We start from the raw sequence: 25,474 nt of genomic DNA, 5'->3' as shown, positions 1-25,474 counted from the left end.
CATTTTAATGTCTTCCCATGTGACTCAAATGTTCTGTTGACATTCCACTTATCTTCTTTCAACCATATCTCCTGATGGTATTCTGTGTTCTTTCTATATTCTAGGTAGGTTGCAAATTCTTGCAGTGCTCAACTAGATTTGGCATTTTCCAAAATCTCTTCTTGTTCTGTAGTCATTGACCTTTCCGTATCTGAAAGTATAGTCCAGATCCAGAATACTCTTGTTTAATTTTAAGACTTAAACAAGTTTAAGTAGCTAATCCTTTATTCATTTGATTCATTAGTTCAAGAAACAGTTACTGAAAGACTGCTATGTATTAGACCCGCAAGAATACAGAGATGAATAAGCCTTGGTCCCTTTCTTAGGAGATCTCACATCCAATAAGTGAGCCAGGTATGTAAATAATGATGAACGAGTGAAGCGCAGATCATGGTCTGCATAAAGTGAATCAGAGGCACAGAAAAAAATCAGCAGAGGCTAATTACCTATCAGAGCATCAAGCATGGCTGCTCAGAGCATGAGAACATGGTCTTATATGAAGAAAATTACAAGGAAGAGGACATTAAAATGCTGGCAAAAAGATATGTCAAACCAGTGTGGGGAAACCATGGGGTACTCACGAAGTGATGAATATGGGGTGTGTTCAGTTCACTAAGTAAACAGGGTCAGTCTTTGCAGGACCTTGGATTCTGTCTTATACCAGTGTTAACTCTAAGTCACTTTAGTAGTGTCTGACTCTTTGTGACCCCATAGACTGTAGCCCACCAGGTTCCTCTGTCCATGGGATTTTCCAGGCAAGTGAGTCCCAACCTATTTTATATCTTGGCACTTATAGAGAAAAGTCAAAATGTATGAGGCACACTGTGACAAATAAGTTACTTTTTCCCAGCAATAAATGACCACCCCAGATCACTAGCTACCCCCAGTCTTGCTCAGCAAACATGCGGGTATGAGCATGGCCCCCCGTCCCCACCAAACACACACCAGGGGATTAGGGAATCAATATCCTGTCAGCTGTACCTACTCAGGTCTCAACAGCTGGGATGCTCTGATAGATGATGTGGAATCAATGAAAAGATTTAATCTTGGGAAGAATATGATCAGATTCAATTTTCTTTGAATAGTCATTCATAGAAAATGATCTCAGAAGAAATGGCATTTTGGGGATGGAGTCTATCCTAGAAATTGGAAAACCAAAAGTAATAATAGAGGCTATTTTTAAAAGGAAAAAGAATATTCAAAGTGGAAATGTTCAAAATTGTAGAAGCAGACAGGAAAAACTGAATTATAGAGACTTCAAAGTCAACAAGTATTTGTCACTTGATTTATATAGCAAAATAAAACATTAGCTAGATTTAAATGAATGATAAAAATATATTGGGGAAACATTGAATAACTAAGAAAAATACATTGTATAAGGGGGGAATATGTACCTGTTTAGACAAATTCTTAGAGCTGTTTTTAGCCCTTACCTTTTTAATTTAATATTTTTTCTCTGAGTCATTCCATTCTGCTTTATTGACCCCAAACAGATCTTAGAAATTCACTGTGCCATTGTTTAAGTATTATATACTCATGGAAAACTTTAAAGTGGAAAGAAACTGTGTGCTCTGATTATGGGAACATCTGCCTTCAGAAATGTGGACCCATGAGAAAAACAAAAGAGGAAATTCATCCAAATAAAAAATGAAAAGGGAGCTCCAAAAATAGAAAAGGGAGGTGTTTTCAGAATTTTTAAAAATCTTTTTTCCTCTAGAATAAAATATTCCTCTGAATGAGCCTAATAGTAATGACGTAAAGGCCTTCAGCCACCCCTGATTCTGAGCATACAGTAATTGAAAACTTATAAAAACTTTGAAAGAGACTTCAGGAAAGCCAAATTGCAGTTGTTAATAGTAAGCAGCCATTCCACCCAATTACTGATGAAGATGAACCAAAGGGTTAGCAGTGTATCTACAAAAGGAAAGGGGTACAACTTACGTGGCTTTAAAAACCTGAGTAACTTTAAAGGGAATGTGTGTGCCCGCATGCTTACATGCTCAGCCCTGGCTGACTCGTTGCGACCCCATGGACTGTAGCCCACCAGGCTCCTCTGTCCATGGAATTCTCTAAGCAAGAGTACTTGGAGTGGATTGCCATTTCCTACTCCAGGGGCTCTTCCCGACCCAGGAGTTGAAGCCACATCTCCTGCGTCTCCTGCATTGGCAAGCGGATTCTTTACCACTATTCCACCTGGGAAGCACTTTAAAGGGAATAGAAAACAATTAAAAAAAAAAAAAGAGGGGATATATGTAAACATATAGCTGATTCACTTTCCTGTACAGCAGAAACAAACAACATGGTGAGGCAATTCTATGCCAACAAAAACTAATTTTATAAAAGCAACTATACGATTAAAGATGAAAATTAAAAAGGAAAAAGAAAAGGACCTAGGTCCTTTCTTCCTGAATATGAGAAAATGAAAACTAAAAAGTGTATGTGTGCATTGAGGAAGAAGGCTGTGGGAGCCGGGATGTCCTAGGCATTTTATAAAGATGATACAACTCTAGCAGTCAAGAGTGAGAGAAGAAATTACAGCAACAGATGCTTTATTATCACAGCACCTTGTAGGGACACTATAACCAGGTTCCCCTCGCACAAGAATCAAGACAAAATGCTAGAGACTGTCCATGGTATCCTTACAGAAAAACTGTATAGATTTATAGAATACAAAATAGAAATTTTGTAGTTTCTATTCAAATAGTGTCATAGAATAAGTGTACCCATGCACCTAAAGGAATAACACTGAAAGCATTGGGGAAATGTCACTCTGCGCACTTTGCACAAAGGGGATGTATTACGTACAAAGTATCCCATAGAGTGACTTGAAATACCAAGAAAAAAGAGTGATTTCCCCTCAGTGTCTGTGCTACTATGAGGAAAAATGACTAGAGAATAAAACAATGCCAGTTAAAAGCTAAAAAAAAAAAATGGCTCAAGAGTGCATGCTAAGTCACTTCAGTCATGTCCAACTCTGCAACCGTATGGATTGTAGCCCACCAGGCTCCTCTGTCCAATGGATTCTCCAGGCAAGAATACTGGAATGGGTTGTCATGCCCTCCTCCAGGGGACCTTCCCAACCCAGGGAGCAAACCCACCTTTCTTAGTCTCCTACATTGGCAGGCATGGCACGTGAGTTCTTTACCACTGCTGCTGCTGCTGCTGCTGCTGCTAAGTCGCTTCAGTCGTGTCCGACTCTGTGCTACCCCGTAGACGGCAGCCCACCAGGCTCCGCCGTCCCTGGGATTCTCCAGGCAAGAACATTGGAGTGGGTTGCCGTTTCCTTCTCCAATGCATGAAAGTGAAAAGTCAAAGTGAAGTCACTCAGTCGTGTCCAACCCTGTGCGACCCCATAGACGGCAGCCCACCAGGCTCCCCCATCCCTGGGATTCTCTAGGCAAGAACACTGGAGTGGGTTGCCATTTGCTTCTCTCCAATGCATGAAAGTGAAAAGTCAAAGTGAAGTCGCTCAGTCGTGCCCGACTCTTAGCGACCCCATGGACTGCAGCCTACCAGGCTCCTCCGTCCATGGGATTTTCCAGGCAAGAGTACTGGAGTGGGGTGCCATTGTCTTTACCACTAGCACCAACGAAATCAAATGTCTCATTAGCAAGAATTCAATGTAAAGCTTATCATTACAATAACAGAATTTTAGGATGTAATTCAAATACTACACAATTGTGAAAACAATGCCCCCACCAAAAAAAATAACTGTTTACTTTTAATAGTTGCAAAATTTTGTATGGCTATAAAATGAACATCTAATTAATAATCTGCCATTATTAAAATCTAGCTCAATCAAATGGCTTCCCTGATGACTCAGTGATAAAGAATCCTCCTGCCAAGGTCTGCCTAATGCAGGAGATGTGAGTTCTATCCCTGAATTGGGAAGATCCCCTTGAGAAGGAAAAGGCAACCCACTCCAGTATTCTTGCCTGGGAAATCCCATGGACAGAGGAGCCTGGCAGGCTACAGTCCATGGGGTCACAAAGAGTCAGACACAACTCAGCAACTAAACAACAACAAACAACAATCAAATGTAACAGAGTGTGATATGACAAATATTGTGGGTATGATCTTTAAAAATAAAAAATGTGCCTTCCTTATTTTGGCAAAATCAGATTTCGCATTTGAAGCTTATCTTTAGAACAATGGTGGGCTTCCTTGGTGGCTCAGATGGTAAAGAATATGTCTGCAATGCTGGAGACCCAGGTTCGATCCCTGGGTTGAAAAGATCCCCTGGAGAAGGAAATGGTAACCCAGTCCAGTATTCTTGCCTGGAGAATTCCATGGACAGAGGAGTCTGGCTGCAGTCCATGGGATCACAAAGATTTAGACACGAGTGAGCTACTGACACTTTAGAACTGAGCAAACATAAATTTATTGCAGATATTGATGAACAAGTCTTAAACATAAAATGAAATATTTATTGGAAGGGTACCTCTTAATAAAATGGACAGGGTGGTTTTGTTTCAATTAGTTCATGTATTCATAGATGAATATTAGTTATTGCTAGAATATAATAGGTACCTGAGGTACTTTTTACCTCATTTCAATATAAGACTGGGAGGAAATTTGTTACAGCAATGTCACTCCATTGTGTTAATTCCTTCTCTCCCCAAATAGTTTTGAGAGCTTACCTTGTACCAGGCACTGTTCTAAGTTCTGGGGAGATAGCAGTGAACAAAACCAGACAAGATCAGATAAAAATTTTTATCTCATAAAACTTAAATTATAGTGAAGGAGTCAGATATCAAATAAGTTTTTTTTTTAAGTAAAATATATAGTGCGTGTGTGCCTGCTCAGTCATGTCCAACTCTGCCATCCCATGGACCACAGCCCGCTAGGCTTCTCTGTCCATGGGATTTCCAGGCGAGAACCTAGAGTAGGTTGCCATTTCCTTCTCCAGATGATCTTCCCAACCCAGGGATCGAAACTGCATCTCTTGGGTCTCCTTGCATTGGGAGGCAGATTCTTTACCACTAAGCCACAAGGAAAGCCCAAAATATATAGTACAACATGGTAAACAGTGGTAAACACAAAAGAGAAAAAATAAAGGAGGAAAGCAGATAGGATAAATGGGAATTATAAAGTGGTTGAAGTATATGTCAAAAAATTATTTTTTAGGGAAGGATAAATTAGCAGTTTGGAATTAAAATATGCACACTAATATATATGAAATAGATGACCAACAAGGATATACTATATATCACAGAGAACTATACTCAATGTCTTGTAATAACCTATAATGGAAAAAATTATAAAAGGATATATATCTATATATAAATATATGTGTATAACTGAAACACTTTGCTGTACATCTGAAACAAACAGGACATGGTAAATTATAATTCAATAAAAATTGTTAGATTATTTTAAAGTACTACAAGTGATAAATCAATTATGTCCTCCTTCAATTATTTTGGAAGCTACCTACCTTGTCATTAGTAGCTGTTACTTTATCATCCCTCATAAGAAATTAAAACTTCCCTTTGGTTTAGTGCCCTGGAGCCTTTTACCCTGGGAAGTGCAATAAGATGAGTGCCTCTCCAGATGGTTGAGATAAATGCCTTCAGTCAAGCAGAAAGTAGATAGCTGTGGAAGAAAATGTGTGAACCCAGAACCAGAATGGCCAGAATGGCCAAAGGTACCTTTTCAGGACACACACATTTTGGAATAACACTTTTGGAATTGGCTCAGCAGTGGCCACAGGACTGGAAAAGGTCAGTTTTCATTACAATCCCAAAGAAAGGCAATACCAAAGAATGCTCAAACTACTGCACAATTGCTCTCATCTCACACACTAGTAAAGTAATGCTCAAAATTCTCCAAGCCAGGCTTCAGCAATACGTGAACCATGAACTTCCAGATGTTCAAGCTGGTTTTAGAAAAGGTAGAGGAACCACAGATCAAATTGCCAACATCCGCTGGATCATTGAACAAGCAAGAGAGTTCCAGAAAAACATCTATTTTCTGCTTTATTGACTATGCCAAAGCCTTTGACTGTGTGGCTCACAATAAACTGTGGAAAATTCTGAAAGAGATGGGAATACCAGACCACCTGACCTGCCTCTTGAGAAACCCATATGCAGGTCAGGAAGCAACAGTTAGAACTGGACATGGAACAACAGACTGGTTCCAAATAGGAAAAGGAATATGTCAAGGCTGTATATTGTCACCCTGCTTATTTAACTTATATGCAGAGTATGCACAAGCTAGAATCAAGATTGCCGGGAGAAATACCAATAACCTCAGATATGCAAATGACACCACCCTTATGGCAGAAAGTGAAGAGAAGCTCAAAAGCCTCTTGATGAAAGTGAAAGTGGAGAGTGAAAAAGTTGGCTTAAAGCTCAACATTCAGAAGACGAAGATCATGGCATCTGGTCCCATCACTTCATGGGAAATAGATGGGGAAACAGTGGAAACAGTGTCGGACTTTATTTTTGGGGGCTCCAAAATCACTGCAGATGGTGACTGCAGCCATGAGATTAAAAGATGCTTACTCCTTGGAAGAAAAGTTATGACCAGCCTAGATAGCATATTCAAAAGCAGAGACATTACTTTGCCAACAAAGGTCTGTCTAGTCAAGGCTATGGTTTTTCCAGTGGTCATGTATGGATGTGAGAGTTGGACTGTGAAGAAAGCTGAGCACTGAAGAATTGATACTTTTGAACTGTGGTGTTGGAGAAGACTCTTGAGAGTCCCTTGGACTGCAAGGAGATCCAACCAGTCCATTCTGAAGGAGATCAGCCCTAGGATTTCTTTGGAAGGAATGATGCTAAAGCTGAAACTCAAGTACTTTGGCCACCTCATGCCAAGAGTTGACTCATTGGAAAAGACTCTGATGCTGGGAGGGATTGGGGGCAGGAGGAGAAGGGGCCAATAGAGGATGAGATGGCTGGATGGCATCACTGACTCAATGGACGTGTGTCTGAGTGAACTCCGGGAGTTGGTGATGGACAAGGAGGCCTGGCGTGCTGCTATTCATGGGGTCTCATAGAGTCGGACACGACTGAGTGACTGAACTGAACTGAACTGAACCATAAATTGGTTTCCTGGGTGGCTAAGATGGTAAAGAATCTGCCTGCAATGCAGGAGACACAGGTTCAATCCCTGGGTTGGGAAGGTTCCCTGGAGAAGGGCATGGCAACCCACTCCAATATTCTTGCCTGGAGAATTCCATGGACAGAGGAGCCTGGTGGGCTACAGGCCATGGGGTCGCAAAGAGTTGGACATGACTGAGCAACTAACACTTCCACCTCCACCTTAAATTACACACCATTTGAGAAGTCCTCACATCCCCTGGGGCATGCACTCCCCAGCTGAAGACAGCTGGCCTCTTATTGCCTCCCCACCCCGACCCCCCAAGAGGAGGAGGGACTGGGGCCCCCAGACAGACGTGTGGTTTCTTCCAGACCCTCCAGACTCTCCCAGTGACACCTCTCGGTGTTTCCCAGGCCATAGTGCCATCTGAGTCATTGCGCTGTATCAATTTTCCACATCAGTGTCTTTGCCTGAGGGGGACCAGATGAAGTGAGATGAGTCCATCTTGCATGGCTGATAGCAGGCAAAAAGAGGTAAACGTGCTGGAAGACAGACCTGGCCAAGGCCGCCTCTAGGGTGGCAGACTCTGCCCTTCCAGTGAGGCTGACTTCTCCCTGAGTGTCTCAGGGGTCCCATGTGAGAAGTTTCCCTTCTTCAGTTCCCAGTGCTTTCTGAAAGGTGGGGGTGGGGGGTGAGGATGGTAAATTTCCTGCATTATAAAGAGAACAATCATGAACATTTATAAAGCTTGCCTGTGGGCTGTCATCTACCAGTTTGAACAGCTCTTAACATTGCTAAAGTTATTTCTGGCAGGCGGTTGCACAGCCTCAACCACCTCCTCTGGGGGTCAGCAGCGTTTCAGGGCACGGTCAAGTTCACCAGCTGCAGCAGGCCCATGGGGGCACCATGCCTGTACCCACTCTGTGTGATGTGAGCTGCCCCACCATGGTCTGCGATTTGGCACAGTGGGTCATGCCCTCTGAAAGCTCAGATTCTTCAGACAGGGGGAGGCAGCAGATCAGCGATGCTGTGGGCCAGCTCGTTCCCTAGTAACGCAGGCAGAGTTCAGTTGCCAGCTCCCTCAGAAATCACTGGTCTCTCCTAAAAGCCTACATTACCTACGGGGGTCTGCAAAATCCTCCCTGTGGTCTGTAAAGGGCCTCTCTGCATGAACTCAGTGGATGTCGAGCATCTGCCCTGGCTTTTCTCTTATGAATTCCTATCACAGAACGAGTAAATCACAATGTAAGGCCCCCATATTTGAATTCTTTAGAAGCCTGAGCAGTGCTCCCTTAAGCAGTATTGCTGGTGATCTATAAAATAAATGCTTATTAGAATAGTCTCATAACGACATAGTGGGAACGATGATAGAGCAAGAAGCAGGCTCAGAGTAAATCTGTTAATTGATCCTCATCCTCCCAAGTCTTTTCATTTCTCTGAGCTAAACGCAATGGTAGAGTGTCTCCGTGTTTCCCAATCAGGGACAAGGCAGTGTGCAACAGAGCTGGATCAGAAAAAAATGCCTGCATTCTGGTTCATTATTTGCTGTGTGTGCATGCACACTTAGTCGTGTCCAGCTGTTTGTGACCCCATGAACTGTAACCTGCCAGGCTCCTCTGTCCATGGGGATTCTCCAGGCAAGAATACTGGACTGTATTGCCATGCCCTCCTCCAGGGGATCTTCCCAACCCAGGGATCAAACCCACATGTCTTGTATCTCCTGCATCGTCAGGCGAGTTCTTTACCTGGGTGAATTCAGCCACCAGAGTGAATCTAGTTAAACCTGGGACATAAATGATAGCTTGAGTGTGCACTGAAAATGGCCTGTCTTGCTTTAGGTGTCAGTCAGGATTGCAGTGTCTGGATGAAGCCCTGAGTCAGTAGTACTGAGTTATCTATTGGAAACCTCACTGATGACCAAAAGTTCCCTGTAGTCAAACAGAAGACTCAGTTGTGAATCTCTTACAAGTGGAAAAGTGGGAAAAAAAGAAAAGTGAAAGTGTTAGTCGTGCCTTGCGACCCCATGGACTGTAGCCCACCAGGTTCCTCTGTCCATGGAATTTTCCAGGCAAGAATACTGGAGTGGGTAGTCATTCCCTTCTCCAGAGGATCTTCCTGACCCAGGGATGGAACCCGGTTCTCCAGCGTTGCAGGTGGATTCTTTACCGTCTGAGCCACCAGGGAAGCCCAACAAGTGGAAAACAGGTCTGTGTTTGTACAGTAAGATGATGCTGTAAATCCAGAGTGGCTTTGGAGTTCCTCCAGGTCAGTGAGAGCCCCTGTCTGGGATCTGCGGTGGGGAAAGTGAATAACCGCAAAGATGTTCCATTGCAAGTAACATAATTTGTTCCAAGAAGTCACTTGGCTCTGTGGTTGGAAGTTGGCACAGGAAATACATTTGAAAGGACTATGAACAATGGGGTTTCCAGGCTGTGGGCTCTCCCCAAGGGATCTTTTATAGTAACACCTCAGTTTCCGAGAATGGGTGAAGAGGGCAATGTTCTCTGTAACCGGCTTTTCTGCACCATTGATGCCAGCTCTTAATTGTGCTGATCTTTCTGTTCTACATTTTAAGACTTTAATAACCAGAGAATTCAAGTCAATTATCCTGCAGGTCACTCAGCAAGTTGTGCACAGCCCCCCTACCTTCTGTCTTCTTCGTCTCCTCCAAGGCCACTCTTCTGCCAAAGACCCTTAAATGGTGTTCTTGCTGTGATTACTTCAGATTTCATGTTTTGTTTCTAATTCTCCTTTTCTAATATTTCTGAAAACCCATCTATGCCTCTTCTGCGACTTCTCAGGTTTCATTGCAATTCATCTCCTTATTTCTACTGGAGCAACTCCTTAATTCAGCAGCTTCTGTTCTCACATCTTTCTCATTACGGTGACTTTTAGAATGCAGTCACTTCACTTTCTTATCAGTGTGATACAGCTACCACTCTGAAAGCTTAAAAAGCTGAAGGTATTTCCTACTGAGATGTTTTCAAGTATTTCGTTGGGTCAAAGAACAACTTCATTTTTTAAAGCATCATTTTTAAAAACTTTAAAATCTATAAACACTTCAGTTTACCTCTTGACTTAAACTGTATTCCTACTCTGGCAAATGGGGAGTGTCAGTGTGTGCTTAAAAAACTATTTTTCTAATATGGAAATATCAGGTTTCTGTTGTCAAAAACAACATGGTTCTGTTCTACCCATAAAAGATTCTTGATGTCTTCAGTTTCTTAATTACCTGCTTTTCCCACCTTTTGGATATGATGAATAATGCTGTTTTCAAAAATGATTCAAAATCATCTTTTGAATCTTTTCGTAAATGGCAATAAGTGAAAGCTTACAAAAAAGGAAAACATGGAAATTTATGCTCACAAAACAAGCAAACTGGACAAACTAAATATTGAGAGTTTAAAAATTTGTGTACAAATTTTTGTGTGGATGTATGTTTCCATTTCTCTTGGGTATATACCTAGGAGTAAGAATCCACTTGCTAATGCAGGAGATGTGGGAGACATGGGTTCGATCCCTGGGTCAGGAAGATCCCCTGGAGGAGGGCATGGCAACCCACTCCAGCATTCTTGTCTAGAGAATCCCCATGGACAGAGGAGCCTGGTAGGCTACAGTCCATGGGTCGCAAGGAGTCAGGCATGATTGAGCATGCACGCATGCATGGTAACTCTGCATTTCCTCTTTTAAGAACCACCTGTCTTGCAACATTTTACATTACCACCAGCAGTGCTTGAGGGTTCCAATTTCTCCACATCTTTACCAACATTTATTTTCTGATCTTTATAGCCATTTTAGTGAATATAAAGTAGAATCTCATTGTGGTTTTGGTCTGCATTTCCCTGAGTATATTTTTGTAATGCAATTGATGTTGAAAACAAGCAAACAAAACAAAGTCTTTGGGATGACAGAATATGTTTTCTCTCTTGGCTTCTCTTCATCAATCAGTTAGGGTCATTTCTGTCTTTAAAGAAATACTTCATAAATTAATCCAAATGACTGTGAGCATTTTATAAATGAGTCTTCCACATTTTAGCTGCACTGCATTCAAGATCAGTTGAAGTACTTAAGTCAAATTATTCAACAAATGAAGCACCCCCAAAATCATCTTTTGAATCTTTTAGTAAATGGCAATAAGTGAAAGCTTACAAAAAAGGAAAACATAGAAACTTATGCTCACAAAACAAGCGAACTGGACAAATTAAATATTGAGAGTTCAAATGTTATATGAAATTTGATTTTCAGTTTCATAGTTTCCTTTTGAAATCTCTTGACTTGAGAAAAGACTCTTTTGACAGAGCTGCATTTTATTTGACAAATTTATATTCTGCACCAAAATGAAAAAAAGTTAATTTGTGAGAAGATCTAAAAAGTAACAAATAAATGCAAGTTATTTTGTGTCTTGTAAAATTTTTGGCACAGAATGATGTGCTAAATGGAGGTAAAATTGCAGTGCTTGGGAAAGTATTTGGGCTAAACTATATGAGACCTGTCCTTTCTGTAGCAAATTTGCTTGGCATTTATCAGCATGAGTTTGAGCAAGCTCTGGGAGTTGGTGATAGACAGGGAAGCCTGGCATGCTGCAGTCCATGGGGTTGGAGTCGGATACGACTGAGCAACTGAACTGAACTGATACGGAAAATATTTTCATAGTTAAAAATACTATGATTTGCAGAGGCAATCAAGATATCAGCAATTTCAAGTTTACTAATCATAAAAAGAAATGTTAAATAAGATTGTAAATAAATTTATAAAAATAAAAAACCATATTGAAAAGATATGTGTATATTTTCCCCCAAAAGATCAATGATGTGGTATATTACAGACAGACATGGACCATGGAGCAGATTCATGGCAGAACATGAATTTATACCAAAAATAATCATGTTAATGTTACATTTTAATGTTCAAATGAATATGAAGTTTTCTTTTTATTCTGCTTTAATAAATATGTATGTTGATTTTAATATTCATTTTTATAAATAATTTTATTTTGAAATAATTTTTTAATTGAATAATTTTATTCATGAATGTATGTTTTTATAATTTTGTTTCTTTTAACATACCCTTCAACTTCCAAAGGTGCCTCTGTAAGTCATAGTATCTTTAACTATGAAAATATTTTCCATATCAGTTCAGTAAATTATAGTACTACCCAACTTTTTCTTTTAGGACCATTCAATTTTTAATCAATAATGTTAATTGATCAGGTGATTTTTCCTTCTAAATTTTCACCCATTGGTCAACAAGGTCAGGGGTTGGATATTTGATTAAATATCTAATCTAAAAAAAACTTAATCTAATCTGACTAAATGACCCCTTTAGACACTGGTAGTTCTCTCTGACAAGATTCCTTTTTTAATAGAAGAATTTTTTAAAGTATTTTATTTATTTATTTATTTTTTGCTGCACTGGGTCTTCTTGCTGCACAAGGGCTTCTCATCCCAGGGCTCCTCTTGTTGCACCTTACAAGCTTAGTTGCCCCAAGGCATTGTGGGATCTTCCCTAAGGAAAGATCAAACCTGTGTCTCCTGCATTGGCAGGTGGATTCTTAACCACTGGACAACCAGGGAAGTCCTGGGAAAATCATTTTAGTGTCTCAGATTGACTCTTCTCTGACTACTTATCTCCTTAAGGTTGCGTCCAGGTGACTTATGTGCCTTGGTAGGAAAAGGATGGGCTTTTCTTGGCCCCTCTGAACTTCTAGGCTAATTCATCTTTCTCAAAATCACAGTTTACTAGCATGCCTGTTTTGAGTGGAGAATATGATAAAATATTCACATCTTGTGTACCTAAACACACACACATACCAAGCTCAGGGTGTTCCTATACATCCAGATAGATGTATATGTTAGAGTTAATGTTAAAGTACTATAATATAACCAGAGCTTGATATGACCTAATTAATAGCTTTAATGAACTACAGCAGGAAAGAAAAAAAAAAAAGGAGAAATGAGCTAAGATTAACCATGGACATTAGGTTTGCAAAAGAAAGATTGAGGTTTTGATCAAAGTGGAAACAGATTATAAAAAATATTAACAAAATTAGTGAGTCTATACAGTATGAGGCAAGTACCACACTACCAGAGAGAAGTTGAAACTTTCTCTGCAAAATGCAGGTGCTTATTTGTCAGAAATGGCTTGAAGACAGAGGGCAAGGACATAGATTTTGTGACTTCTCAAAGGTCTTTCTAATAATGCAATAAATATTCTTAAGGAAAAAATAATGGTTTCTGGCAACAAGAAGAAAAGGTATATCTTTTGATATATGAGGGGAAAGGGCATATTTGTATGCCTAAGGACAAGCACATTATTTAAAATCTAATACTATTTAGTATACTTCATTTTTTACTAAAGCCAGTAACAACTGTGATTTTTCAGTCCCTAAGATCCCAACTTCTGTGTGTGTTTCTTCAAATTTCCCCATTTTTTTCAGGTGCTCTGTGACAACCTAGAGAGGTGGAATGGGGTGGGAGGTGGGAGGAAGGTTCAAGAGGGAGGGCACATATGTATACCTGTGGCTGATCCATGTTGATGTATGACAGAAACCAACACAACATTGTAAAACAATTATCCTCCATTAAAAAACTTGTTTTAAATTTCCTCATTTTTTGACCACTGATAATATTTTGAACAGTCTTTAGATTAAATACACATTCTTCCATTGTGTGATAAATATTTTTGTTATCTTTTTATGTGTTCTTTTTAAATCATCTACTATTATGTGAATTTGCACACTTATTCATGTCGGGCTATGTTGTATTTGCAGTTGATTTCATAGGTGGACTTGATGCACACTCCTACTGCCAGGATCATGTTACGTTAAAGCCTGTTCATCTGTAAGTAAAGGTGTGATGAGATGGAAAATATTAATCCTTCTAACTTGGCCAAAACTAACCAAACCTGAAATAATTTGGACCTACCACTACTAATCATTGGTTTAATTTTCCACTCATATTTGAAACACACCTTTCACATGTAACCCAACATTATCATTATTATTGTTCATTCCAAAAAGGATTTCAAGTAGTACAATGATTTAAGTTTCTTAAATGATAGTTTTGCTTTATTTTTCTTGTTATTAGATTGCCAAATTGGGGGAAGAAAGGATGATTTAGTGTACAAAACAGAGGCTTAATATGTGTCTTGGGGGAGCATAAGACTAGGTTAGGATCCAGGCTCTAACTGTGTGATCCCAGGGGCCTTCTTTCATGTCTCTGAGAATAGACTCGGTTCTGTCAACTGGGTGGAGGAGGGAGGATGGATTAAATGGAATACGGTATAAAGAGCATCTCTAAAGCTGCTTATGACTGTGCCTAGTACTCAAAAGAAAAAAAAAAGTGTTAGTCACTCAGTCATGTCCAACTGTTTGCAACCCCATGAACTGTAGCTTGCCAGGCTCCTTTGTCCTTGGAATTTTCTAGGCAAGAATACTGGAGTGGGTAGTATTTATTCCAGCAGAGTGAGCTAAAGGAAACACAGGCCCATGTGCTACTGGAGTGGGTAGCCATGTCTTCCTCCAGGGGACCTTCCTGACCCAGGAATAAAGCACAGGTCTCCTGCACTGCAGGCAGATTCTTTACCATCTGAGGCACCAGAGAAGTCCACCTAGTACTCAAATGATTAATCAGAAGAAAGTCAACAACTACAATGAAAACACCTCAAACTTGACAGATTTCAATTGAGTATAAGGAAGGAGTCACAGTCACTTGACTGATAAAATACTAAAAAACAAGAAAATAGATACCATGACTGCATTCCTAGAAAACTCTAAGCAGCAACTAGACAACTATATAAAACAGTAGCTACCGTGTACAATTTGCACTATTATCTCACTTCATCCTCATGAAAATAATGTACTAATAGTCCACTTTATAAATAAGAAACCTGAGATTCATAGATGATAAACGATCTTCCCAAAGTCTCTCAAGTAGTAAGGGGTGGAGCTGGGGTCTTTCTTGGGTGAGACACTCTCACCATGACATTGTAGACTTGCTCAGATGACCTTCCCGTTCTTTCAGGCCAATGCTCTGTAATTTCCTGATGACAGAGGAAATTGGTAACTAGTATAAGAAATATGTATGAAAGGATTCACCAGCTGCCTCTTTGCCCAAATCTGTAATTCCTCCCCCAGCTTTTTTGCGGGCGGAAGCCTCTAGAAGGCTGTATTGGCTCCTCCACATCCCCATGTGGAATTAGTTTTATTCCAGCAGAGTGAGCTAAAGGAAACACAGGCTCACATGCTACACAATCAGCACAGTGCCAGTCACATGATAGATGTTTAAATATATGTTGGTTTCTCAAAGCAAATCCAATTTGGAAAAGCATTCACCCCACATCACATTCCAGAACCAAGCAACCACCACCTCATTACTCATGCTATTGAGTGCTCATGAATGATCTACCCCAGAAGTGGGTATCTGTGCATGTGGGGAACTTGGCAGGGATTTTACAGTAACAAAGATGACCGGAGCCTCGGAAGTGAGAAAGGAACTGAAACAATGCCGAGCAGTGACTTGGACCGTCTTCTATACACTTATGTGAAAAGAGGATGATGAATGATTTCTTTCATCCCCACTCTGAAGAATAACTCGGCAGAGAGATTGCAGTATGAAAGATGTTGGTTGGATGTAAGAAAGATCTTTTTATTAGGGGAAGTTATTAAACACAGCAATTGATTACTGATGGTAATGGAATCTCCTTTCTTGAATGACACTCGCTCATCCATGTGCCTGAAAAGTGTGTCTAGTGGGATGGCCCAGAGGCACGTGACTTCTGTCTCTGTTTCTTAAGGTCCCTTCCATCTCTGTGAATCCAGAATGCATGAAACATCCTGGTAAGATTACCTAAAAGGCTGTGATCAACTCCACTCCCTTGTAAGGGCTTTTCCTAAAAAATTGAAGTTTAGTAGGCTTCCCTGGTGGCTCAGTGGTAAAGAATCCACCTGCCAAGCAGGAGACACAGGTTCAGTCCCTGGGGCTGGAAGATCCACTCCCAACATCCTTGCCTGGGAAATCCCATGGACAGAGGAACCCGGTGGGCTACAGTTCATGGGGTCGCAAAGAGTCAACTAAAACAACAAAAACAATAGCTGATTTACAGTGTGGTGCCAATCTCTGCTATACAGGAAAGTGACTCACTTATACACATATAGACATTCTTTTCTAATATTCTTTTCCATTATGGTTTATCATGAGATATTGAATATAGTTTTCCTGTGCCATACATTAGGACCTTGTTGTTTATCCATTCTAAATGCAATAGTTTGCATTTACCAACCCCAAACTCCCAGTCCATCCCTCCCTGACCCCCTCTCCCCCTTGGCAACCACAAATCTGTTATCCATCAGTCTGCTCTGTCTCATAGATAGGTTCATTTGTGCCACATTTTAGATTTCACATGTAAGTGATATCCTATGGCGTTTGTCCTTCTCTTCCTGACCTACTTCACTTAGTGTGATAATCTCTAGTTACATCAACTATCCTGTTCACTGCTGACCTCCCACACTTTTCAGCTGAAGGTGGCACCCACTACAAGCTGCAGGAAACAAGAGAACAAGTTTCTGCTTTGATAGATGATGTGTGTCATTATGCCAGATGAATATGGAATGCCTTCAACCGTGAAGGAAGCAGGAATCTGCAACATCAAACTAAACCCAAAATAAAATCGTTGTGCAGGAAACAATTTAAGAGGTCGGTGCGGGTTCTCCCCTCAGGTATGCAAACATGGCACAGTTTATCCAGCTGGCATCAGTCAGCCTGCCTGATTGTTCTTTAAAAAGCCCTTGTTTTGGGTTCCATTGTAACCTGCACAGTGATGCCATATCCCTTGTACCAGCAACAGACTAGAGGAAAAGCCAGTCTTCTGCACTAAATCGTTAGGGGCGGGGCATGCGTGAACCGTGGCTTTTAAGCTTCATTAAGGCTCTGATCTCCATGGAGTACAAATCCAGGTTTATGGAAAAGCTGCTTCATGAAGGGAACCGGAAGAATCTTGGTCATATTCTCAAGCACATGTAGACAGGTAACTGTCAACTCTAGATAGATGGTCATAGACAATCCGTTCGCTGTAGACTTGCACAGGGAGTCCCCATTCTTGTGTTTGATTGTGTCATTGCTCATAATCATAAGTGTCCGGTTCCAGGGCCCACAGTCCACCTGTGTGTGACTATGTGCACTGGGGTGATGCGATGGGGTGGCAATTCATATATGGATTTGGTCTTTCCTGCTTTGTCTCTCTTTAAAATACCAGCATCAACAAATGAACTTATTTACAAAATGAAAACAGACTCAGACACAGAAAACAAACTTATAGTTACCAACCGGGAAAAGTAAGGGAGGAGTAAATTAGGAGTTTGGGATTAACAGAGACTATTATACATAATAACTATACTATTATACATAATAACTAATACTATTATACATAAAATAGATAAACAAGAAGGACCTACTATACAGCATAGGAAACTACATTCAATATCTTGTAATAATCAATAAGGGAAAAGAATCTGAAAAAGGATTATATATAATATATAAATACTTATATATGTATATATAATGTGTATACATATTATACATATGTGTGGGTATATATATACATATATATGTATACACACACACACATCTGAATTACTTTGCTCAACACCTGAAACTAACACAACATTGTAAATCAGCTATATTTCAATTTTTTAAAAAGGTAACACTCTGCTCAATGTTATGTGGCAGCCTGGATGGAAGGGGGTTTGGAGGAGAATGGATCCATATATAAGTATGGCTGAGTTATTACAACATTATTAATGGAACATACCCCAGTACAAAATAAAAAGTTAATTTTTTTAGAAAAAAGTAACAGCATCAAGCTATCAAGACCCACTGGTTAAATAAATTGGTTTACTTCCATTTACAACTGTGTATTGATCACTTACAACGTGTGTACCAGGATCTGGGCTGGAAATAACAAAAAGTTATTTTTGTTAATAATAAAATGATGAGTGATCTTTGAGCTTCAACCTCCAGCAGCTAATGATCCAGGAGAGGAAGCCTACATAGAAACAAGCAGATACAAAATGATGACTGCAAGGGAAGTTTTTACAGAAGAGGGAATGTTTATTTCTCACTTGGGGAGAGAAGACACCACTGAGCTGTGATGTCTGAGCTGACTTTGATAAGAAGATGAAGAGTTTATCAAGAGGAAAAGAAGAAAACGAGTGTTCCCTACATGGGGTCTCATCTGCTTGGCCACTCTGCACAGGATAAAGTTGAAATCTGTGCCTATCCAATCTGGCCTTTGCCATAGTTCTCACATAAAGTCAGCAAACCCACAAGGAAGCAGATGTTTAAGCAGAGAAGGAATCTTGGCTCTTGGTGAGGATGCTCTGAGATCCCCAGCAGCCATTGCTTCACCATCTAAACGATGTCGTTTTTTATGGCTAAGGCTATAGAGATGCTTCCAGTGATTGTCGTCTGAGTCTGGCTTGGGGGACCTATGCTGGGGTCCATTATCTTGCCATGGCTGTGAGTCGGGGTGAGGGGAGGTTAACTCTCAACATAAGTACATCCTGGGTTTCTACCAGGGTCTCCTCCATTGCTACTGCTACACCACCTTTCATGATGGGGGAAGGACCAGTGCGAGGGTTGCTCATGTGGTCATCTGTGGTTTGAAGAGGACAGCTGCAGGGCAGCTTATGGTGGAAGCAACAGTACCACCAGAGGTAGAGGGTTAATAGAAGCAGCTACACCTCTCAGGAAGAAACTTAGGCATATATAGGCATATAGTGTTAGTTGCTCAGCTGTGTCCAGCTCTTTGTGACCCCATGGACTGTAGCCCTCCAAGCTCCTCTGTTCATGGGATTTCCCAGACAAGGATACTGGAGTGGGTTGCCATTTTCTTCTCCAGGGGATCTCCCCTACCCAGGGATCGAACCCAGGTCTCCTGCATTGCAGGCAGATTTTTTCCGATCTGAGCCACCAGGGAAGCCCCAGGAAGAAACATAGTTTGGCATAAACCCAAGCTGCTCTAAAAGAGATACAGATAATCAAGGAGCATCATCGTGAGCAACTGAAATACTTCAAGGTTTGTAAAAACCATCATAATGGTCAGGGACTGGGTGGTGGGAAAATGAAGCCCCGTGTAGCAATAACTCTTCACATAAAAATAATCAGAGCAAAGCAGCTTATCAAAGATAGACAGCAGTGGAGTTTTAGAACTAAGTTTTCCAAGAGAAGTAGAGAGATCTGATAATGTTAGAAATTTCCACAGGGAAGATGCCCCATGACTGCAGTTGAGAAAATTTGATGGAAAAAGCTTCTCCTGTTGCTTTTAGCCAATCTTTTCCTCAGATTTCCAAATAAGAACTTGACTTTTCTCTGGTATCTTGACTTGTCTGATTGCCTTTGCAGGAGGCTGACTTTTCTTCACAAAAATTGTTACATGCCATGTGACTACCATTGATTGTCTGCTATTGCAACCAAGTTCTGGAAGACACACTGCCCCCCATTTCAGGCCAGCACTGCAGTCAGTTCCCCCTGTACCTCCACCCTTCACAGTGCAGACTCAGAGGAAATCCTCCTCTGACAGCTGGGCTGCTGGATGGAGCCAGAGGTGGTCACGTCCATCTGCTCTTTCCTGAGAACAGATGTTTGGTATCGGCATCCTTACAGGTTGGTGCCAAGCCATCCTGCATTTACAGCTCTAGATTAGAAACCAGCTGGGAGGACAACTCAGAGGGGGGGGGTGTGTGAGTGTGTAGAAGGCAGGGAGGTAAGAATGATGTGCTTTCAAACTCTGATTAACACATATGTGTGGAATCTAGAAATATGGTATAGATGATCCTGATTGCAAAATAGAAGTAGACACAGACATAGAGAACAAATGTATGGATACCAAGTGGGAGAGGGAGGCAGTGGGAAGAATTGGGAGATTGGGATGGACATATATACGCTATTGATACTGTTTATAAAATACATAACTAATGAGAACCTACTGTATAGCACAGGGAACTACTCAGTGCTCTGGAGTGACCTGAATGGCAAGGAAATCCGATAAAGAAGGGCATACGTGCATGTATGGCTGGGCTTCCCTGGTGGCTCAGGTGATAAAGAATCCGCCTGCAATGCAGAAGACAATGGGTTCGATCCCTGCTTCTGGACGATCCCCTGGAGGAGGGCATGGCAACCCACCCCAGTACTCTTGCCTGGAGAATTCCATGGACAGAGGAGTCTAGCAGGCTACAGTCCATGGGGTCCAAATAGTCGGACATGACTGAATGACTAAGCACAGCACATGGCTGATGCATTTTGCTGTACAGCAGAAACTAATACAACATTGTAAAGCAGCTATACTCCAATAAAAATTAATTAAAAAATAAAAGACACACAAATAAATTTACAAAATAATAATAAGTAAAAGCTAACAACCTCCAGCAATGTATCAGTAAACTGCAGCCAGGGCACCACCATTCATCCCATCACTCCTCCACTTCCTGACCAAACAACTGAAGACTAATAAAGTGATAGCTCTCTGGCTGGATCCTATTTTGACTCATCCTCAATTGGCTTTCACACCTTCATATTCATCTAGGTGTCTGTGTGTCTGTCTCTGTGCTACACAGAGCCAGGTGCTGATGACCTGCTCGGAGCGATGACTGGCTCACTTTTCCCATTTCTAAGCGTGCAGTTCTGTTCCCATCAGTCTGTGGAAAGGTAGCTCTTTGTGCACATTAACCCTCCAGGGTGGCCTCAAGCCTCCAGAGCACTAAATAATAAAGCACTCAGCCCCTCTGTGTGGTCCCCAAGGAGAGCCGGTGCCCCCGCCTGCCTGCCTTACTTGGCACCCAGCGGGCAGCACCCAGGGCTCACTGTTCTCCCTGGCTTGGAGTTCCTTCCCCCTGTCGCGGCATTCATGACATTCTGATCCATCCTAGGTGATGATTATCCCTTTTTGGGACTATATAAGAACATATCCTACAGCTGCTGCTCAGTCACTCAGTCATGTCCGACTCTGTGACCCCATGGACTGTATAGCCCACCAGGCTCCTCTGTCCATGGGATTTCCCAGGCAAGAATACTGGAGTGGGCTGCCATTGCCTTCTTCAGGGGATCTTCCTGATCCAAGGATCTATCCCGGGTCTCCTGCACTGCGGGCAGATTCTTTACTGTCTGAGCCACCAGGGAAATGTGTAGTTATTTGACCAGTAGCAGTGAGATGGCTGTGTTTATACAGCTCACACAGTTGTGACTCATTCCTACTCTGGCCAATCAATGCGCCACTGTCTGCTAGGCAAGAACGTGGCCACCAGCACTGCAGCTGGCCACACGCAAGAGAGGCTCCTTGCCCACGTTCAGTTATCTGTCCTACGCCTCCCTGGAGACACAGGGGTCCTCTCATTTGACACATGACCTTGCACACTGCCCCCAGAGCTTATGGAGCCTGGTTCACATAAAACCTTTTGCAAAACGAGAAAGCTCATATCCAAACGGTACCCTCCAGGGAAGTTATCAATTCCTGTCTTTCCAAGAAACTCAGGATTTTTCTCAGTATTTGTCATGGGTGTCAACGGCATGAAAATTGATTTCTGTAGAGGTGTGGAGTTACAGAGCATCTCCCACCGCCAAAAAAAAATTAATCAGCATGAGTAAAGGTAGCTTCATTTGGCCCTGTCCCCAAGAGGAAGTATCCACTGATTTTAAAATTAAAGATAATGAACATAAACCAAGTTTAATGTCAAATACGTACATTTCACTTTATAGTCACATCAAAAATATGTATAAGTTGCAAGTTATGACAGGTTCTGGGAAGAAACAAGACATAAGAAAGCTTCTTTCTGTGCCGACAGTGCTCTTGCAGAGGTGGTGAATGTTCCTAAAACCTGCCAGACTTTCTGTACAAAGTGTGCCAAGCGCCAGCTGCACAAGGCGACACAGTACAAGAAAGGCAAGGATTCCCTGTATGCACAGGGAAAGTGGCGTTATGACAGGAAGCAGAGCGCCTATGGTGGGCAGACTCAGCCAATTTTCCAGAAAAAGGCTAAAACTACAAAAAAGGCTGTACTGAAGCTTGAATGTGCTGAGCCCAACTGCAGATCTAGTATTAGTCATTCAGTCGTGTCCGATTCTTTGCGACCCTGTGGACTGTAAACCGCTGGGCTCCTCTATCCATGGGATTCTCCAGGCAAGAATATTGGAATGGGTTGCCATTTCCTCCTCCAGGGGATCTTCCCCACTCAGGGATGGAACCTGAGTCTCCCACATTGTAGGCAGATTCCTTACTGCTAAGCCACCCGGGAAGTAGATCTAGGAGAATGCTGACTGTTAAGAGATGCAAGCATTTTTGATCTGGGAGGAGATAAGAGAAAGGGCCAATTGATCCAGTTTTGAGCTTCATATTTTGTTTTATTATGAAGACAATAAAAATTTGAGATTGTTTACTTAAGAAAGGAAAGAAAGAATGTACAAAACAGTCAAGCACACACACACAGCACACACACCCCAGAAGTGACACAGTGAGACTTAAAAGAGCAATAGCAAAAGAGACAATGACAGGCCCATCAGGAGATGAACTTTGGAATAACATCACTGTCTTATCATTTGATTTCATTCTGCCTTGAGGGTAGTTACCCTCAGGCAACTGCTAACTTATCTACAAACATCTGCTAAAAAAAAAAAAAAAAAAAAAATTTTTTAAGGATCCCAAAACTCAAACTGTTCAACCTAGACTAATTGATCCATCATTAAAAGAGTGACAACTAGACATCACCACCTCCAGAGGTGATGCAACAAGAAGACATGGCACCATCTATGAAATATCTTGGACTAACTGATCTTGGACTGAAAGTGTAAAAATACAAGAATAACAGAGTAAGTTAAACTTCACCACAAGGAAGTAATCAACCAAACTAGAATGTGGGAAATAGCATAGGGAAAATGGGAAGAAAAAAAAGAAAAGGTGGGGGAGAGGAAACTCTTAAAATTTAAAAGAGATTTGAAAGACCTATTGGGCTTCTCTTGTGGCTCAGTAGTAAAGAATCCACCTATCAATGCAGGAAACTCAGGTTAGATCCCTGACCAGGGAAGATCCCCTGGAGAAGGAAATGGCAGCCCACTCCAGTGTTCTTGCCTGGAGAATCCTATGGATGGAGGAGCCTGCAGGCTACAGTCCATGGGGCTGCAGAAGAGTCAGATATGACTTAGCCACTAAACAAGAACAACAAGGAAAAATCACTGAGCTAGGGAATCATCACTTGGATGTGCCCATAAGTGACACATATGACATGATGTCTAAGATTTGCTTTTAAATACTCTAGCTAAAAAAATAAAAATGTTGCGTGAATACCTGAAACTTAATTACATCATTTTTATTTTAATTGATTCTGGATGGTGAGTAAACAAGGATTCATAATAGCATTCTCTTTACTTCTGTATATGTTTGATTTTTAAAAATCCATCTGTTAATAAAAACTTTAGGCACGGTTGTCAACAAGCTTTTCTGTCAATGCCTGCTTTCAAAGTTGCTTTACTGTCTTCTTAGAAAACTCCTTGCAGGCATATTTGCCGATGTCTGAGGAAACACTCCAGAATTCCTACCAGGAATCCTTGGAACAGTCTCAGCCTACTTCACTGTTTTTTCAGTAAATGTTGCTAAATCCCCAGAGCAGAAAAGAGTACCTATATGGGGCTTCCCTGGTGGTCCAGTGGTTAAGATCCCATCTTGCAATGCAAAGGACACCGGTTCGATTCCTGGTCCAAGAGGATCCAATTTGCCAAGAAAAACTAAGCCCATGTACCACAACCACTGAGCCTGTGCTCTAGAGCCTGAGTGCCCCAACTCCTGAAGCCCACATGCCCTAGAGCCTGTGCTCTGCAACAAGGAAGCCACCACAATGAGAACTTGTGCACCGCAGCAAGGAGTAGCCCTCACTCACTGCAACTAGAGGAAACTTACATGCAGCAAAAACCCAGCACAGCCAGATAATAAAATAAATAAAACTTTTTTTAAAAAAAAAGAAAATAGCTATAAGCAGAGGTTCAGTTCAGTTCAGTCGCTCAGTTGTGTCTGACTCTTTGTGACCCCATGGACTGCAGCACGCCAGGCCTCCCTGTCACAGAGTTTACTCAAACTCATGTCCATTGAGTCGGTGATGCCATCCAACCATCTCATCCTCTCTCATCCCCTTTTTCTCCCACTTCCAATCTTTCCCAGCATCAGGGTTTTTCCAATGAGTCAGTTCTTCGCATCAGGTGGACAAAGGATTGGAATTTCAGTTTCAGCATCAGTCCTTCCAATGAATATTCAGGACTGATTTCCTTTAGGATGGACTGGTTGAATCTCCGTGCTGTCCAAGGAACTCTCAAGAGTCTTCTCCAACACCACAGTTCAAAAGCATCAGTTCTTCAGTGCTCAGCTTTCTTTATAGTCCAACTCTCACATCCATACATGACCACTGGAAAAACCACAGCTTTGACTAGATGGACCTTTGTTGCAAAATAATGTCTCTTCTTCTTAATAAGCTGTCTAGGCTGGTCATAACTTTTATTCCCAGGAGCAAGCAACTTTTAATTTCATGGCTGCAGTCACCATCGGCAGTGATTTTGGAACCCCAAAAAATAAAGTCTGTCACTGTTTCCCCATCTATTTGCCATGAAGTAATGGGACCAGATGCCAGAATCTTAGTTTTCTGAATGTTGAATTTTAAGCCAACTTTTTCATTTCACTCTTTCACTTTCATCACATGAAAGATAAATGTAGGGAAGTGAGAGTAAGATGAATTGGGGGTGTGGATTGTCATATATACATTATTGATACTACATATAGGACATGGAACAACAGACTGGTTCCAAATAGGAAAAGGAGTGCATCAAGGCTGTAGTATATTGTCACCCTGCTTATTTAACTTATATGCAGAGTACATCATGAGAAACGCTGGACTGGAAGAAACACAAGCTGGAATCAAGATTGGGGGGAGAAATATCAATAACCTCAGATATGCAGATGACACCACCCTTATGGCAGAAAGCAAAGAGGAACTAAAAAGCCTCTTGAAAGTGAAAGTGGAGAGTGAAAAAGTTGGCTTAAAGCTCAATATTCAGAAAATGAAGATCATGGCATCTGGTATTACTTCATGAGAATCTGGTATCACTTCATGGGAAATAGATGGGTAAACAGTGGAAACAGTGTCAGACTTTATTTTTGGGGGCTCCAAAATCACTGCAGATGGTGACTGTAGCCATGAAATTAAAAGATGCTTACTCCTTGGAAGAAAAGTTATGATTAACCTAGATAGCATATTCAAAAGCAGAGACATTACTTTGCCCACAAAGGTCCGTCTAGTCAAGGCTATGGTTTTTCCAGTGGTCATGTACGGATGTGAGAGTTGGACTGTGAAGAAAGCTGA

The 25,474-nt window shown here is 41.4% G+C and overlaps 1 protein-coding gene across 2 annotated transcripts in view; it reads left to right on the top strand.

The window, feature by feature from the left end:
- NKAIN3 (sodium/potassium transporting ATPase interacting 3) overlaps positions 1 to 25,474 on the top strand; it is a 537,384-nt gene that overhangs the window by 505,027 nt on the left and 6,883 nt on the right. The window contains exon 6 of one of the 2 annotated variants that reach the window (XM_025265348.3): positions 13,856 to 13,925. The exons of the other annotated variant lie outside the window; for it this stretch is intronic. Within the exon in view, the coding sequence (XP_025121133.1) occupies positions 13,856 to 13,925 (70 nt within the window). The remainder of the gene's footprint in view (positions 1 to 13,855; positions 13,926 to 25,474) is intronic. 2 annotated transcript variants of the gene reach the window in all.

Source organism: Bubalus bubalis, chromosome 15, assembly GCF_019923935.1.
Source record: "Bubalus bubalis isolate 160015118507 breed Murrah chromosome 15, NDDB_SH_1, whole genome shotgun sequence".
Classification (NCBI taxonomy): Eukaryota; Metazoa; Chordata; class Mammalia; order Artiodactyla; family Bovidae; genus Bubalus; species Bubalus bubalis.
This window is presented reverse-complemented; position numbering and strand designations above follow the sequence as displayed.